Below are 17311 nucleotides of genomic sequence, written 5' to 3' on the forward strand. Positions count from 1 at the left end.
ATGACTGCTTTACAGTTGGATTCCATATAGTTCATCATTTCATCCCATTCCTTTGACTCCATTACGTAAGTGGTTGAACTTGGAGGGTGTATCAGGAAGTAACGCTGCTCAAAGCTGCTCATTCTATAGAAGTCTTATTGAATATTTTTCTCTTTTTTTTAATGTGTTACAGTGGGGTTTGGTTACTCCTTAAACATTTACCAAATGAAATGATTGAATGTGCCATAAGGAGCACACATTTGGGTTCTCAATGCCCTGTCTGTGATTAAGAACAAGTTCAAAGTTTTTTTCCTGAAGGAGAATCTTGGCTGGGTTTTCTTTCCTGCTCCAGCTCACTGCGGCGTGACTGGGACACTTCTGGTAAGGCCTGTCAGTCATTAGGCAAAGATGATCGCGGCTAACCCTGGAGCCTGCGGCAGTTAATGCTGCATTTGCGCACTCAATCAAGCGGAGCAGCCGTACCTCACATAACTGCCACAGCCATTTCATACTTGCACAGCATCCTACTGTCTACTTCCGAAACTTCCTCCTGCTGTTCTATTTTATGTGTATATATATTTGATTACTCTTTATTGTGATTTACTTTTTTCTAACATACTGCTATGGTCTAGTTTTTTTCTTTGCTACTGATGTGAGCTCTCCAACTCTGCTCCTAGCTTCACAGTGGTTTTAATTCTTTGCTCAGAGTTCTAATATTCTCTGAGCAGAGCCATGCACAAAGAACACAACAGATGAACAAAAATTAAAACGGCAACAAGTGCATCATTTCCCGAAGGAAGCATGTGTACTTTGGCCACCTGCCGGAGTTGTAAGAGGAGGCTAGAAAGAAGAGACCAGAGGATTGGAAAATCTCTCACACAGTGTTCTGGCCATCCCTGAAATACCAGGGCAGCTATGAGATAACAGGACTGGGAGTTGTGTTGGCACCAGTCCCTGTCCTCAAGCCGCTTCTTTCAAGGGCAAAGACCTTCATGACTTCTTTCCTACATGTCTATTTAAAAATAGGAACTCTAGAAAGATGATTCACGAAGCCAAACATACTAAAAGAAGTTAATGAACAATTTACTTTTCCTCCATAATTCTTGCTTCTCCCAGTTCCACTGGCCACTATTCCTTAACTACATGTAGCCACTCTACTAGCTTTTTATACATTTTTTTTACAAGGAAAGAGGACATAAAATCTTGTATGGGCACTACATCATCAATCTACTATTCTTTATTTGATGGTGTCTAGTTCCATGTAATTGTTATCATGAGTAATATTACAATGAATGGTTTCAGTCGTTGACCAGCAGTAAGTGTGTAAATTACCATAGACAGATGCATTTTTTAAAACTTTAAAATGAGCAACTCAACACCTCTCCTCCAGTTAATTAGGCATTTGCATTCCCCCACAGCAGTGTGTCTGTGCTGTCTACCCCAGTACAACATTTCTCCTCCAACGTTCTCGACTTGCAGTTTGACAATTAAAAGCCACTAGTTCTCATATTTCTCTTTTGTTGAAATACTTAACGAAACAGCCTGCCTGTCACTTATCCATCTAAATGCCCTCTCACATCTTTCTTAAAACCCTCAAACTTTAGTTAGGGATATTTGGAAGTTGAGTTCACTTGAATTTCCTAAAATAAAGTCAGTGTTTTGAGGGGAAAGGATATACTGAAGTCTATTTAAAAGGAATTTTAAATTCACCAATTGGGACCTCAAATCCGTCATGTTTATTTGCCCATTATGAGGGTAGAGAAAGCCTTGGCATATGGTAGAATCCTGTTTCTTGGGCCCATAAAGTAAGTACTTAATAGGGTCACAGAAACCAAAGGACAATTATTTGTATTCTTACTCATCACCACAATAGTGGCAAGATTAGACTGTTAAGGGGGAACTGCAGAGAAACAAAAACTTGTGAGATGCTAGCCAATGTTTTCTATTTCCACTCAGCTCTTCAATATGGTCAGTGCAAGAACACATGCGTGCTGTAATTGCATTTCCCAATAACCACGTTAGCCTTTCTGAAAGAGATTCCTAACAAGTCTGACCTGAGCTGCAGGTCTTGATTTGGTAGCATATGCTGCTTTCTAGTAGGAACAGTTGGGTTTCACCTGGCAGAGAGCTTATCCCCTCTCTGGCTCTGGGCCACCGTCTAGTTCTCAGAGCCTCGCCGACTGTCCTTTCCTCCTATGAAACAATCTAGACACAGCATAACTGCAGTCCCAACAGATCATTCCCAGAGAGAACCCATGTGGCAATTCCCCACCTGTCTTGGAAAAAATCAGATACATTTGTTAAATTTAAAGTAAAAAAAAAATGGGGCTGGCACAGTGGCACAGATTAAACAACCACGTGCAGTGCCAGCATCCATTATGGGCACCAGTTCAAGTCCTAGCCGCTCCAGTTCTGCAGTGGGTGATGGCCCCTGCACTCACACTGGAGATATGGAAGAAGATTCTGGCCCAGTCCTGGTTACTGCAGTCACTTGGGGAGTGACCCAGCAGATGGGAGATGCCCGCTCCCACACATACACAATTCTGCCTTTCATATGACTAAAATAAATATTTTTTAAAAAAATAGTTATTTGTTTTGAAATTTAGAATTACAGGAAGAGATGGAGAGAGGTATCTTCTAACCATTGGTTCACTCCCTGATTGGCCACAGTGGCCAATGTTGGGCCATGTGGAAGCCAGGAACTAGGAATTTCATCTGGGTCTTCCAAGCCGAAAGGAGGGGCTAACACACTTGGACAATCATTTGCCTCTCCTTTTCCTAGGCCATTGGTAGTGATGTGAATCGGAAGTGCAGCAGCTGGACTATGAGCCATACTAGATGGATGTCAAAGCGACATGTCGCAGCTGCACCTGTTATACCACAATACCTGCCTGGAAAGATACATCTTTATGAAATTAAACAGGGGACAGTGGTTGGCATAGCATTAAAGATACCATCTGGGGAAACACAAATCCCATGTTGGAGTCCCTGGGTTCAGATTCTGCCTCTATTTCTTTTCCAGCTTCTTACTGATCTACAGTCTGGCATGCAGCAGGTTCCTGGGTTTCTGCCATTCAGGTGGAAAGCTCAGATAAAGTTCTGGGCTCTTGGCTTCAGCCTGACCAACCTTGGCTGTTGTTTTGGGAGTGAACACACAGATTGAAGATCTTTGTTTGTCTCTGCTTTTTCAAAGAAAAGAAAGAACCTACATCCTGTTAACTGCCAGGAGAAAGTAAGGGATACCAATGATAATGGTGCCAGTGAAAGATCACTAGCAGATTTAGATGGCATTTCTTTAGCCGCCGACAGCCAACCCAGAGATCTGCCTTGAGCAGAGTAAGAGAAAGCATTACAGCCTGTCCCATCTGCACCAGGAGCTGTCCTGCCAGCTGGGCAGATGGCCACCTAGATGGCTGGTGTCCATGCAGCAGACCAACAGCCAATGGCATCTCCCTGTGAGCAGCCTGCTGAGGGCTGAATGTAGGAGTTATCAGAGGATGAGGGGTGGTGGGGCTAATTCACATCACCTGTGTACCAGTTCTCGGCTTACTCCTAAGACCCAGGACATCACTCCAGGCAAGCATGCATCCTGAGCTGCTCAGGGTGAACTGGCTGCCCTTGGGTCCTGTCCGTGTAACTGGGTCTCCCTACAAACCAGAAGGTGGCAGATAAAATACAAGGTTTCCCAGGCCTTAAGAGTTCAAGCACTGGTTAAGCGGGTTGCTCTTTTGGGACATGGATGCATACTTTCTAAATATTAATTGGAAGCACTTAAAAAAATCTTGTTGAATAAGAAGAATAAGGATGACTAAGGATGAATGCCTGAACTTTCTCCTAGCAAACAAAACATCTTCACTGAACAGGAGGCAATCAAATACTTTTCTGAAGTGGAAGTCACAAGACATTAGAATTCATTAATAATATTTATTTTAAAGATCACTTTGATTGTAACAAATATAAAGTCGATGATATTTTACAAATTCTCAAAAATGCTTTAAGTACAAAAGAAAACATTAGTAAAATCAAAGCTATGTTGTATTATTACTATTTGGTACACACTTAAAACTGTCAGCATGCATACCACAGCCCAGAAAAGCTCATGCATTATAGGAAGGGAACAGACACACAAGATAACTGCTATTTTATCTGATTATAAGTTCATTGCTTCAGTCAGCTTTCTTTCTTCAGGGATACCATTTACCTGCAGAGCAAAAGGAGGCAAACAGACATGAGTTAGGACATCAATGTCAATGTGGTTGGATTTTGAGTAACACAAATTACTGTAAGGAGACATTTTCTCCTTCTTAGTGTAATTTATACTATTTACAATGCCTTACTTTTCAGCATTTGGTTTTAAACAGAATACACACACACACACACACACACACACACACACACAAGGGTAAGTTCTAAAGGAGTCCTCTCTCTCCGGGATGAAAGCCATGCTTTCTACTTCTCAAAAGGTACAGTCTGAAAATGCTCCCCACAATAAACAAAAAGAATGAGGTTGACTGCAGGATGTTTGTACCTGTTAATCGTGGCTTTTAAAAAATACCATGTGGTACTGGTTACTCAAAACCATGTCAATCCCATAATGTTGCAAATTGCTGTTGATGTTATATTGGGACTCTTAATTGACTGGGATGATATTCTACCAGCTCTAACTTCGGACCAGAAATGGTCTCCCCAAGAAACTGTTCAACCCATCTGGACAATAAGTAGCTGGACTCTAAGCTTGGTATACGTTTGCAAGGAAGGAATCTTGATTGAATTTGAACTGTAATACTGCATCAAGGTGGAGGAATCCACCAGGGGGGAGGTGCGTGGAGAAGGGTGGGGGGATTCCCAGAGCCTATGAAACTGTCACATAACGCAAAATAATTAATTAAAAAAAGAGATTTTTTTTTAAAAAATACCATGTGGATTAGAAGGGCAGTGACCCTGTGAAAACCTGAATGGCCGTCAAACCTAATGACCCGGACCATGTCCAAAAGGCAGTGCTAATGTCAGCTTTTGACTGTGCTATTAGCCCAGCTAGTGCTCGAGCCCAGGCTCATGACATGAGCAGCTGGTTCATTTCTTAAACATTTGGTGAGAATTTAAAATGAAAACAAGCAACTTAATAATGACAACTTAAAAAATACACTCTCCTCTGAGAAATTCCATACAGGCAGCTACAAACAATCATTTGCCATATGTGCCTCAGCTATCGTCCCAGAGAACACAGGGACTCTAGCAGCGTGCTTGAGGTACTTGGAAAAAGCCAGTTGTTTGTCATGATCACCATGCACAAGCGTGGCTGCTTCACTGCAGAACCACAGCCCCCAGGATGGGGGAAAAAAGGCTGCAGTGCCGCCATAAGGACAACGGGCAGCAACAAACCCACAGATCTGCAGACAGAGTAATTTTAGAAATGGAGAAACAAGCTTTTTTTTTATCCATTTAATGTATAGAATGGGAACAGAATAAAGACTGTAACTGCCCCGGGCTCCGCTCTCTGGCAGGCAAGTCTCCACATAGTGTGACGTGTGTGAAAGGCAGGAAGGCAGCAACACTTCAGAAGCATCTAAGAGCCAGAACAGTGGCCCATGGGTCTCCTTAGCACTTAGTCTGGAGACGCCCCGACAAGACAATGAACAACAGAACAACCCAGACGAGACGGTGCACTCCAGTCAACAGCCTGATCCAAATTGCAGAAAACCATGAGAACACAAGTAGTAAGCTATCATGTTAACTGAAAAAGACCATTCTATACTCAAGCAACATACTTGCTCTCCAAAATCTGTTGAGAAAAAATAGTTCAGAAAACTAGACTGAACAACCTAAAATACTTTTGGGAGCACCTTTGGTTCTTAGCATATTTGCTCAGGCGTAAGTTGTCCATATACTTCAAAATTCTCCCTTCTACTGCAACACAGCACTTTCACAAGCCTAATTGCTACAAACCTATGTGACGATCTAATAAATAACATCATCCCTACTTAGTCTACTTAGTTTTTACTTCTCCTCGGGGTAACTAAATCGAATCTCGGGGTTTTTTTTAATATTCAAATAGCTAGTATTTTTCTACAAATTATGTTCCTTTTACTCAGTTCTCTGAAACAATGACGGATCCAAAGGCAGAAGCGTAAGAGGAAGTGGAGGTGGATGAGTGCAGTGCAAAAGAAGTCCTATCCTTCCTCTGTAGACTCACCCTGCTACATTTTTGTCTTCTTGTAAAAAAAAAAAGTAGCCATGAAATTCGTGATCAGGGGAGTTCATTTGCTTTTTTTTCTTTTGGGGTGACAAATACTTATAAGAAAGTTTGTTTCTTCATTAATCTCCTGGATGGTTGCAAAGTACCCCCGCCACATTGATAGGCTGAACAATCTTGTTGAAACATGTTACCATTTAATTAAAACAAGGAAACAAAATTATGCAGAAAAAAACCACTCTGACAAATGTTATAACTAAGATCTGACAGAAAACATTGAATACTTGCCTCAAATCTTTGAAAAGTTGTCAAACGAAAATCTCCTTAAATTCCCGAAAGCAGTAATAAAGAAGATAATTTTTGAATGAAAACATCCAATACATTTCTCCATGTGCCTCAAGTTTTTCAGAGAGGTCCTTAACAGCTTCCCTACCACAATGGCACTATTCAATCTCAGGATTCCACACCCAACTTACATTTTTAAGACTTCTCTTACTTACCCAAAAGAGTTACAAAGGCATTACTGGTTGCCTGGCAATGAGAATTAGGAATCAACTACTAATTAGAAGACAATCATGAATAAGTTATCTACTCAGCACCGGAATGAATGAAATAATTGGCTGTGGAAAATTTTTAGGGCCACTTGAAAGAAAAAAACTTGAAGAAAGCAAGTCTTGGGGAAACAGAGGCTTCCTGGGAGAGCCATCCGCCATCTTGTCCTGCCTGGGCCCGCTGTGGTAACTTTGGAGGCAGCTGTAGAGCCAGGCCGGCTCTTTCTCATGTCTCACCCCATAGCCTCAGTGACCAGTCCTTTTGTCAGTGTCAATTTTGAGCTGCCCACTGGGACAAATCCTGGTGCATCTCAGTGAAGACTCTTTCAGACCAAGGGGAAGAATAGGACGCTGCCGGCAGGGAGGGTACTGCATTGAGCACTGCTTAATTAGGCAGGACCTCCATGCAGGCTTTTGCGGGATGATGGTTTACCGTGCATATATCATCCTGCTGTCAGTCTATGCCGCCACGTGTTATCAGGAGGCTCCCAGGTCTGACCAAGGCATGACAAGACTGTCTTGTTTGCATGTGCTGAAATTCTAGCTTCTTTCACTGTGGCTTTATTCATCTTTTTAATCTGTTACCTTAATCCGTAAACATCAACTAGCTAATGTGTCGTACTCACCTGTGGTCTGCTGTTGGGGAATCTGAGTCGGGTGTGGCAAGTTCCTAGAAACGATGGACATTGTGAGCAAAATTGTGGATTTTGAACATGAAGGTGAACAGAAAGCAGACAGTAGAACAGAGGCTGTGCAGTGACGTAATCCAGCACAACTCCCTCCCCATCACGAGTTTACAGATGAGGAAACTGAGGTTATTATGTAGAACACATAATACAATGTGGGATATGTAATATTCTGTAACATTCATGGAATTCTTACCATACGCTCTATTCTACAGTACCTCACATCTTAGCTATAGATGCAACGGTCCCCACATGCTATACCCCTAAACTACCTGTAACACCCTAACAGGCAGCTATGACTACTGATGCCATTCTTGAGCAAAGACACTCAGCAAGCTGAGGCCCCAGAGCAAGCGTGTGAACACTGTGACCCCAGCCTGAGCCTGTGCCCTCACCTGTACTCTTTCAGATTCATGCCAGTCACTATCCTGCATTCTGCCTGTTTAACCTCCTGCCAGCATCTGGCACCGGCCACCCACCTGAGCATGGTGTAAGTCAAAATGCAGTCATCACCCTTTGCCCTCCCTCTCCCTGAATCACTCAAGAAGTTCTGACATTTCTCCTCAGCTGCTTTTGATCTGTCCTCTTGGTCCCCTCTCCCGCTGCTAACTTGCTCGAAGCAAAAATAGTTTCTTACTTGGATCCCTGCAACTGGCCTTACTTTCCCATCCACATTCTTGTTCCTTTCCATTCCAATTTGCACACTGTTGGCAGAATGATCTCTTAGAATACAAGTCTGATAATGTCACTCCGATACAAGTGTTTCAAGGCTTCCTAATGCCTGTCTTCCAGTTAAGTTCCAGGGTTCTTAGCATGGTCGAAAAAGGCTCTGTATCCGTCCTTCCATAGGGCAGCCTTATCTGCCTGAAAACAACCACCACATGTCCTTCGCTAACCAGCTTCACTTGGTTTTGCAAACTCAGCTCAAAACCTGCTACAGAGGAGACACACTGCTCTTGTAATTTAAAAATTTTCATAAGCAATGTTATCAAAAATGTTAACATTGTTTTTAACTTAAAAAGTAATACAGCTCGAGAATCTCGTACGCCTCCTCACTCTCACAGCAAGTCCCTGGCTGAGGTGCCATCCTGCACGCTCTCACTCCTGCTGTCACTCGGTTCTCCACACATCATATCCAACTGCTCTGAAGCTCCTCACGAGCGAGACTCTTCCTATTGTGTTCAATATACCCACTAGTAAGCACCCAACGGCCTGGAAGGAATGCATACAAAAAGCAAACATAAAGACATGCACAACCCACAGGTCTCCATTAGCAAGGAGATAAATGCAGTTTCAAATTCTGCTACTAAATAAGTATCTAATTTAGCTCCCCCCCTTTTTTTGAAGAAACTAAAGAACCAGCCTGTTGCTGTGGGTAAGGTTTGACACAAGCAAGGCGTTTCCAAAGTTTTTTTTTTCTCTTTGTATCTTTGGCAATAAAATTTCTTTTAATTGAAATCCTAAACAGAATTCTGATACACAAAAGAGATGGCTGCGAGGTTGCCTGGATTGACTCAAGGGAGCGAGGAATCCTGCCAGCTTTGTGCCCCTTGCCCTACATGCTGCCTCCCAGACATGACTAAGAAATACCCAAGAAACAGAAATTGAAAACTACTGATCTGATCATTTCAGCAAGACCAATATTATGTCTCAAACACAAGCCTCTGAAGTGGGAAAGAGTGTGTGTTAGTTGAATACTGTTTAAATTCTTAACATATAGCTAACGTCTCTGCACGAGTTTTAAACTTTTTTGTTTCCATTTGAAACATATTACTAAGGAAATAAAATCAATTTCAATTCAGCTTGAGAAGGCTATCTTATAATTTATCTCAAAGACTATACTCTTTTTCAATACCAATTATCAGTCATACTCATTGCTCACATAACCTAAGGGAGTACTTCTTTTGGTTTGGTTCTTTGAGTATTTCACATAATGCATTCATATTGGTTTTGTTTTTGTATATAAGAGACTCAATTTGTGAGCCACAAATGAAATAAGTTCTAGATACAAACATGGAAAAGCAAACAACTTTATTACCAAAGTTGAAATGAAATTAATCACACATAAACAGAAAAAGAAAAAACAATAAAGAGAAACAAAAATAACTAAAAGAAAAAAAATCAGTATTTAATTATACAGATGTCTCAGACACGGTGGAGTGATGTATATTATCTTCACTACTGATTACAACTGATTTGGGTCTATTGTTTATTCTAAACTACTATAGTAGCAACTCCATCAACATGCACGTGCCACATGAAAGCATCTCTCCATTTGATGTCTACCTCTACCTGGTATTAGGATGTTAAATTAACATGCTTCAACAAACCACCAAAAACCAAGAGAGCAAGGAAAACACAGAACTGTGAGAGTTCAGACACAGGCAGCGGCTGGTAAATGAAAACAACCATTGTTCAAAATCCCTCCTAGCTCAAGGATACCCCAAGTTGGAAAATCAGTATTTGGATGAAGCAGTGGGGCCCTCTACTGGTCTCCAACCTTGCCTGTGTGCCTTATTTCATCAACGTCAAGCTGTATCTCACCCCTTCCTTTCTAGCCTTCAAGGTTTCATTTTCTGTCAGACTGCTGAAACTTTCTCAGTCACTACAGGGTTGGCAGGGTGAAAAGAAACTGTCGAGTGAGAAAGCCACACACACAAGCTAGTGACAAATGTGAAGTTGTATGAAAAAAAAAGCCTGTGTGTGCCTACAGAGCTTATCCTGGTGGATAAGTCTGTGTAATGCACATATCCTCCTTGCAATTCCCATGAAACCCCAGCAGAGTCATCTCAGAAGTGCTTAAGTGTGCAAAAAAGGTGCCCAATCCAAAACAGATTGAGATTTTAACCACCCCCACCTTGAGTCCCCAGGGTGTGCATGCAGAGCTCTGCTTGTGGCTGTTCAAACTTGGGACTGCATGCTGAGTTTGTGAGTGGTGGGCTGCTAAAGCACCCAGGGTGCCTTTGTTTGGAGTTGTGTGTTCCATCTGAGCTGAAGGGAGATACGTCCTACGAGCTCTGCTTCAGGCAAAATGGAAAAATGCCTACAACCAACTGTACTACGGGTGAGACGCAGAGAATGGAGGAGGAAAGGAGGAGTATTTCCATCCTGCATAAAGGCAGGCTGCTCAAGGCAATTACATGGCAGATGGGGGTTGACTTCAAATAGAGGCCCTGTAATCCTTCAAAGAAAATACTTTTATAAAGTAATACAACAATTTAGAATAATTAGTTATTAACGGACCAACTGAAAGGTTATTATGTTTAAACTACATTATTTAGAAATTTAAGAAAACTGTAATTCTCAGAATATTAGCATTAATTATTTCCTTTTTTTTTTTACCATTAATTACAGGCACTTAAATAGAAAACAACAAATTAGTCACTGAACAAACATCATTCTTTAAGAAAGCAAAGGTAATAGATTGTGAGGTAATAAACAAGTGATTGGGGGAGTACCCAGTTACTTGTTCTTTGTACAACTATAGAAAGGTAATTTGACATTCTTAAATATCCTGTAGAGTAATTCTATGAGTCAGGTTAGTCATTATCAACAGATTATTTTGCTACTTAAAGTCTCAACAGCAAAGTAATTTGTAGAAAGCCACACAATGTGTACCAGAGTTGAAAAAGAATGAAGTGAAACGTAAAACATTTCTGTCTTAAATAGGTATACTGTCATTTAACAATAAGAAATAGTAATGTATATTTCAGAATTTCACAGCTATTAAGCAAAATTTATATTTGCCAAACTTTGAATGTTTGACATTTTTTTCTTATAAAAATGCTCAGTGTCGGATCTCTATTTTTACCAAGAGATCAGGCTGTTATTTGGACCAAGGAAGGAGACAGAAGTTCCCAAAAAAATTGGAAGCATCACCATAATTCAGTTCCAAACAGTCATTTTAACTGAAATCAATGTGGTATTCTAGAGGAAATCTAAGGGACAAAGGAGGTACTCGTTTCTTTCTAATAATTCCTTCTGCTTGTAAAATCCCACAGCAAGCTTCAACAGATGTTTTTTCAATCTACAGAACCAAAACAGGCCAAATAATGTTGCATCTCTCCCTTGCAGTGCATACTCACTGCATTACAGGTTTTCTGTTGTGGTGGTTGTGTTTCTTTAAGTCAATGGCTCTGAAATTTCCTTGGCTGCTTGGAACTTTTTGTCAAGAATCCTCATCCTGTTCCTCTGAAACATTCTCTTCAATTCAAACAGAATCACTTATTGATGGAGTTTGTCTAGAAGGGTGGTTCTCATATATTACCAAAGGGATGGCAAACAGAAAGATATGTAAATAAAAGCAAAAATAATTAGTTACTGTCTTTAATTAGAAGACTTAATTTTACTTTTATACTTGTTCATTTGACACAAGTTAAGTACAATCTCCCTTCTGTTTTGAAGAACACCCAATTATCCTGGATTAGGTATTATGTTTAGTATGGTGAATAAGAAAAATTTTTACAGCCAATTAAAACCCTCTTGAAAAATGTTTGGGGCACTTTCTCTTATTATCCTAACAGAAGGGGCCTTTCTTGAAGATGCCTTCTACTCAGGAAAACTCAACTGGTATTGACGCTGTTGCAAGAAAAGAAGAAACACCAGGCAGATTCCTTCTCTAAAAGCAATGTAATTCATTATGAATTTAATAAAGTTATCTTTCATGGAACATTTGGAAGCTTTCGGTTAATGCCCCTTTTCCAAAGTGTCAAATTGCAAAATGACTGCAAGTTCTCAGCAGCTTTCAGCTTTTCAAGAGTGAGCATTTTTCTGTCCCGTTCAGCTATTATTTTCTAATCACAGCCTTGATTTCTCCCTTCTCTACTCCATTTTTACCCAGGAAGTTTAAGGAGGTACCACAAAAAAAAAGAAGAAGAAGAAGAAGTCTCATGACTGATAAGTATAAACCCCGAGTATCCCCGACTTTCTGGATGGGCACGGATTCAGGCCCTTCTCATAGCACCCCTTCCCCTCCACCCTGCGGGGGAATTCGGGCAAAACTTTCAGGGTAGCAGTGTAACAACCCTTTCCCAGGGGTTCTGGACCTCTCAATCCTAAAACACAAATCCTTTAATCAGTCCAATCAGGAATTGTGAAACTTGTTTTTGCTCTGGCGCTTCAAATCCTGGACTCCCCTGGACTCCGGGCCTGGTCTGGGCTATGCAAGCCCCAGGGACTCCCTTGGGTGCTGTGCTTGGGACCAGTCAGGTTACATTCCCTAGCAATGTTCCTTCCAGGACCTAAAATTCTTTGACTCTTCTTCCTCTTTAGATTATTTCAAAGGTTTCTCTTCTGAAGCACATCAGTTAAATCGGTTATAGATTCCTGCCATTAATTTCTAATGGAAAGACTTTGTGCACAGACATAACTCCCCAATCACAACAGTGATTTTTGTGGGCAAAGCCAATTTGAGAATTACTCTATACTATGATTTCCAAAAGTGAATTGCCTGGTAAGTAAAGGGACTGCCTGTTGAGCAGACAATCTCTCCAGCTGCTAATGGAGACACTTGGTGGCTACAAAGCTGGCTAAGTGCAGAAGCAGAAAGCCTGGCTGCACAAAGGGCGTGGATGCTATCAGCAAAAGCCTGGTTATGCCTCTCGGCGCTGCCAAGGCCACTGGGCACAGACTGCAGGAGGCCCACAGATGCGCCGTGATGACTGTGTGCTCAGCAGAGCCCTAGAATGGACGGGGGCCATTATCTGGACAAAGAGTGTAATGTAAAGAGTCTAAAGGGAAGCAAATAGTCAAGAAGCCATGCTGGAGCCTTCCTCCTGAGGAGGATGTTAGTGGGGGAGCTCGTGGAGGGGTGTCCTGTTCCCTGTATTATCTATGCAGCCTGCCAGCCTCTAAAAGAGCTTCAGAATTAAAATTAAAAAGTTTATTAAAGAATAAACAGGTTAGCAAAGATCAAACTAAACTGACCTTACATTCTAAGCAAGGTGATAATTCAGTCAGCTGTTTTTACATTGCGCCTGAATTTGAAAAAAATCAAATGGACGACTGTAGAGAATGGAATCCCCTCTTTTGTGAGACTGTTGCAGCAGTCCCAGGCCTCTGGAGCTCAGTCTCTCTGGTTTCTCTTGTCCCTAACTACTGATTGCTGGTAACCTGAAGGAGAGCCCTGTGGGGTTAGCAAGCATGCTATCTGCCTCAACCACGTATCGGTAGGTAAACAGCCTAATCTCAGTTCTGACCTAAGTTAGCTTTGTTTTTATCGATATCTAAAATGAAATATTTTCAAAAACATTTTTTAAAAATGAGATAGTTTTTGGTGCCCATCTGGAGTCCTGTGAAGCATTATAGCAAAGAAGAAAACATTACTGTGTAATGGGTAACCAGCAGCCCAACACTGCACAGCCAATCCCTCTGAGAAGGATGGAGTTGTTACAGAGACGAAAGACGTTTCTACTCATCCTTGCAGAAGACTTGGCATGTCCTTGAGTAAACAAACAAACAGACAAACAAACCCCTAAGTCTTCAGCCCTATATTTACTCTTGGATATTTCTGATGCTAAATCTGAGGAATCAACATGAAACTCGGTGGCTAGCCCAACTGTTAATGATGATAAAAGTGGTACACTTAGCACAAATATGTGAGGGTGAAAAGCATGTCTTTTTAGATAGAGGTTAATTAATAAGTGCAAGGCAGCATTATCCAAACATATGCCTGGTTATCAAGTACAGTGAGGCCCCATCAAACATACTTATTTTAATCTTGAGAATTCAGCTGCATTCAAATGACCAAAATATTTATGTGTGTCTTCTCACTGGTGAAACTTTAGCAACATGACTTTTTTTTTCCAGGTAGAGTAAAAGTTGAATTTGTGTAAGGACAGCTATGATGAACCTGACACAATAAATTCCCTCTCATCCAGCATGGCTGCAAAATGAGGTTAATGACATATTCTAGCTTATAGGGAGTTACCATAGAGACCGTGTGCATATTATCCATTTCCTAGGATAAAAGAAAGATAATATACACTCAACACTGAAACGACACCGAATGTAATTTAATTTTCCCCTGATGAGTCAGAAGCACTTGATGATCCCGCAGCAGCTCCTGTACTCACTGAACATCATCAATTACCTACGTCCCTATTTATATAGAAGTGTCAGTTAATGCAGCTTTCCCATTAGTAGAAATCTGAATAACATGAAGGTTTTCTGGGCTTAAAAATACATACATGTTGAAACTGTTGCAAGTTCAATGTAATAACCTATTACATTTGCCCATGGAGAGCGCTGATCAACATAATGACAGTCATGATGGGGTTACGCAAGGACCGGGAAGGGCGACTTGATTGCAGACTAAGTGGGACATTTTATTTTGCTTTTATGTTTGAAACAATACTGCGAAGCCCCAACTGCTCAGAATCAGAATAATTCAACAGAGATACTCTCCGTTAGAAAAAAAAACAACAAATGATAGTAACTTTTTTCTTTCAAATTTTACCATGATAAACTCATTTAAAAACATACTCAAGTTCTACTACTCATTACAGAAAATACTTCGGGATACTAACCTTTTGTGACATTGCTATCTTGTCACTAGAAGAATTTCCCAAACTGTTCTTTGAAGAGTTAACTTTTCCCACAGATTCACAAAGTACATCAAAACGCTGAACTGCCTGAGAACTCTCCTGACTTAAAAAGCAAATAAAACCTGTTTTCCAAGTATTCTTGGCCATTGTGTTTTTGAAGAAATTTCTTTCAACATTTCATGGATACTTTAAGATACGTAAGAAACATTCGGGTGAATAAGTTTAAAAGCTTTTCATTTTACAAATGATTTGGTAGTCTCTCTATAATTTTTACCTAGCAAAGGCAAGGGCAATGAATCAGATGTAAGCTGTCACATCTTAACATTCCTTAGCAGGCACTGTTGTTTCTCATCAGAGTGTGGCTGTAATGACCCAGACTGCACAAACCACTGACCTGCAGCAAGCATACAAAGCCATTCTTCACTTTCAGGAAAGTAAATTTGGTGGAACTTCAGTATAGCACTGATATATCCACGTTTCTAAAACTAAACAAAAAATTGGTAGGTTTTTATTGGTTTATTTTAAAGGCATGGAGGAGTCAGAGAAAGGGAGAGGCAGAAACTCCCAGCCACTGGTTGGTTCACTTTCTGTGTCCACCATGGTCAGGGGCAAGCCAGGTGTTGTATCCATGCTTCCCACATGGGACGGGAACCCAGTTAGTTGAGTCATCAGCACTGCCTACCAGGGTCCACTCTGCAAGGCAGGCATGGTTAACAGGAGCCAGGGTTGGGAGCTGCACTCGGGGTAACTCGGACATAGGACACAAAAATCCCAAAGAGCAGCATAGCCACTAAGTGGACCAAAGCACCACTCTCCAACATGTAACCATCAGCAGTTCTGGCCCCTGCGAAAAAGACCTCAACTAATTAAACATGCACATTCACATGCACACGAACCTGTCTTAGCCTATACATCTCCACGTAACTGACATCAGACAACTGGAAGAAAACATCCACAACGCTTCTGGACTGCCAAAGTATTTTGGACAAATGTATCTACTCTGACTGTTTCCACATTCATTGCTTTTAAATCTTCAAATAATCACACACATTCTACTTGGTCACAAAACAAACACAACTATGGGGAAAATGTGTGTAACCAGAATGGGTAAAATTAAATGTACTTTTAAACAATACAAGTTTACTTTAAAAAAAATCATACCTTAAAGGGTTTGAGAGAAAAGTATTTTGTTTCTGTTTGGCTGATTTTACACATGCTAAAATCCACCTACAAAATTGAAGTGAACGCAGAGATCTCAAAAGCAAAGCTGGTGCCTTCCAGGGCCTGGGGACGGCTGAATTCAAAGAGGGAGCCACGTCCTTAAAAGGAAGCAACAGCTTTCCCTAGCATTCCCTTGTATCAAGATCTAGCCTTGAAGTGCCTCCACACATCCTTAGGAACAACAGAGCCATTTCTTCCACCCCTTTCCATTAGTCACTCCATACCAAGTTCCCTGCAGTATTTCTGACCCCAGCCCCACTAGCACTAGAGGCATTCTGTACTGATAAAATGCAAATGGCAAGTGATTTTGTATACATGCAAATTTCACATACACACACACACACACACTCACATTCTCTCTCTAGAAATTCCTTATCCAGAGGCAAGAGATGACACAGGTCTGTAGAAATTTTTTAACCAATTAATTAGCTAGTTACAAAAAATTTTTAGAAAAATAACCAATTTGTCATGTGCTAACCTTTTCACAGCTCATCATAGAGCAAACACATCTTACTTTATTATCCATGCCAATTTCTTCCATTTTAAGGTGAATTCGTTTGGTTTAGATTAGTAGGGATAGAAAACAAGCACTCCCTGAAGGTGTTTGTGTCAAGAGAGTTGGGACCTATACTATTCATGTTCTTTCGGAATTTTTCCTTCTCGTTTTGAACAAAAACAAATGACAACTACAAGCTGCTGTATGTGCAGTGCGCACGCGTGTGTCGCTGCTCAGCATACTCACTGCTGTGTCTCCATCAAGGGCATGTTAGTGCCGTCATAGTTGTCTGTGTGCAGAGGAGGCAGGATCTCCCCTGTGACAGGGTGGAACACGGGCAGCGTGGACAGGGGCCACGCGATTTCTCTATTCTTGGACATGTCTCGAAGTTCCTTAGTAGATTTCTGAATAGCACTGTGGTGGACCAGTTGAATGCTAGGTCAAAGAGAAATAACGTAAGATATATTCAGAATCATGGATTAACCCTTTGGGTCATAATTCAAAAAGCCATGCAATTTTTTTTTCTTTTAAAAGAACAAGGCACTTTTGTACTATGGGCATTCGAGAAATGATCTCAACATAGGGAGAAATCTTACATTCTTTTAACATCGCATAACAGTTTTACAAACTGACTTTTAAGA

The 17311-nt window shown here is 41.0% G+C and overlaps 1 protein-coding gene across 5 annotated transcripts in view; it reads right to left on the minus strand.

Annotated features, from left to right (window-relative positions):
• Window positions 1–3888: 3888 nt before the first annotated feature.
• The window catches only part of SGCE (sarcoglycan epsilon), a 65423-nt gene continuing 52000 nt past the window's right edge, over window positions 3889–17311 (minus strand). For all 5 annotated transcript variants that reach the window (XM_036493669.2, XM_036493674.2, XM_036493672.2 and 2 more), the window contains 3 exons: window positions 16917–17105; window positions 7350–7393; window positions 3889–4180 (listed from right to left, as the gene is read on the minus strand). In XM_036493669.2, coding sequence (XP_036349562.2) covers window positions 4164–4180; window positions 7350–7393; window positions 16917–17105 — 250 coding nt within the window. In that variant the 3' untranslated portion in view covers window positions 3889–4163. The remainder of the gene's footprint in view (window positions 4181–7349; window positions 7394–16916; window positions 17106–17311) is intronic.

This window comes from Ochotona princeps, chromosome 20, assembly GCF_030435755.1.
Source record: "Ochotona princeps isolate mOchPri1 chromosome 20, mOchPri1.hap1, whole genome shotgun sequence".
Lineage (NCBI taxonomy): Eukaryota > Metazoa > Chordata > Mammalia > Lagomorpha > Ochotonidae > Ochotona > Ochotona princeps.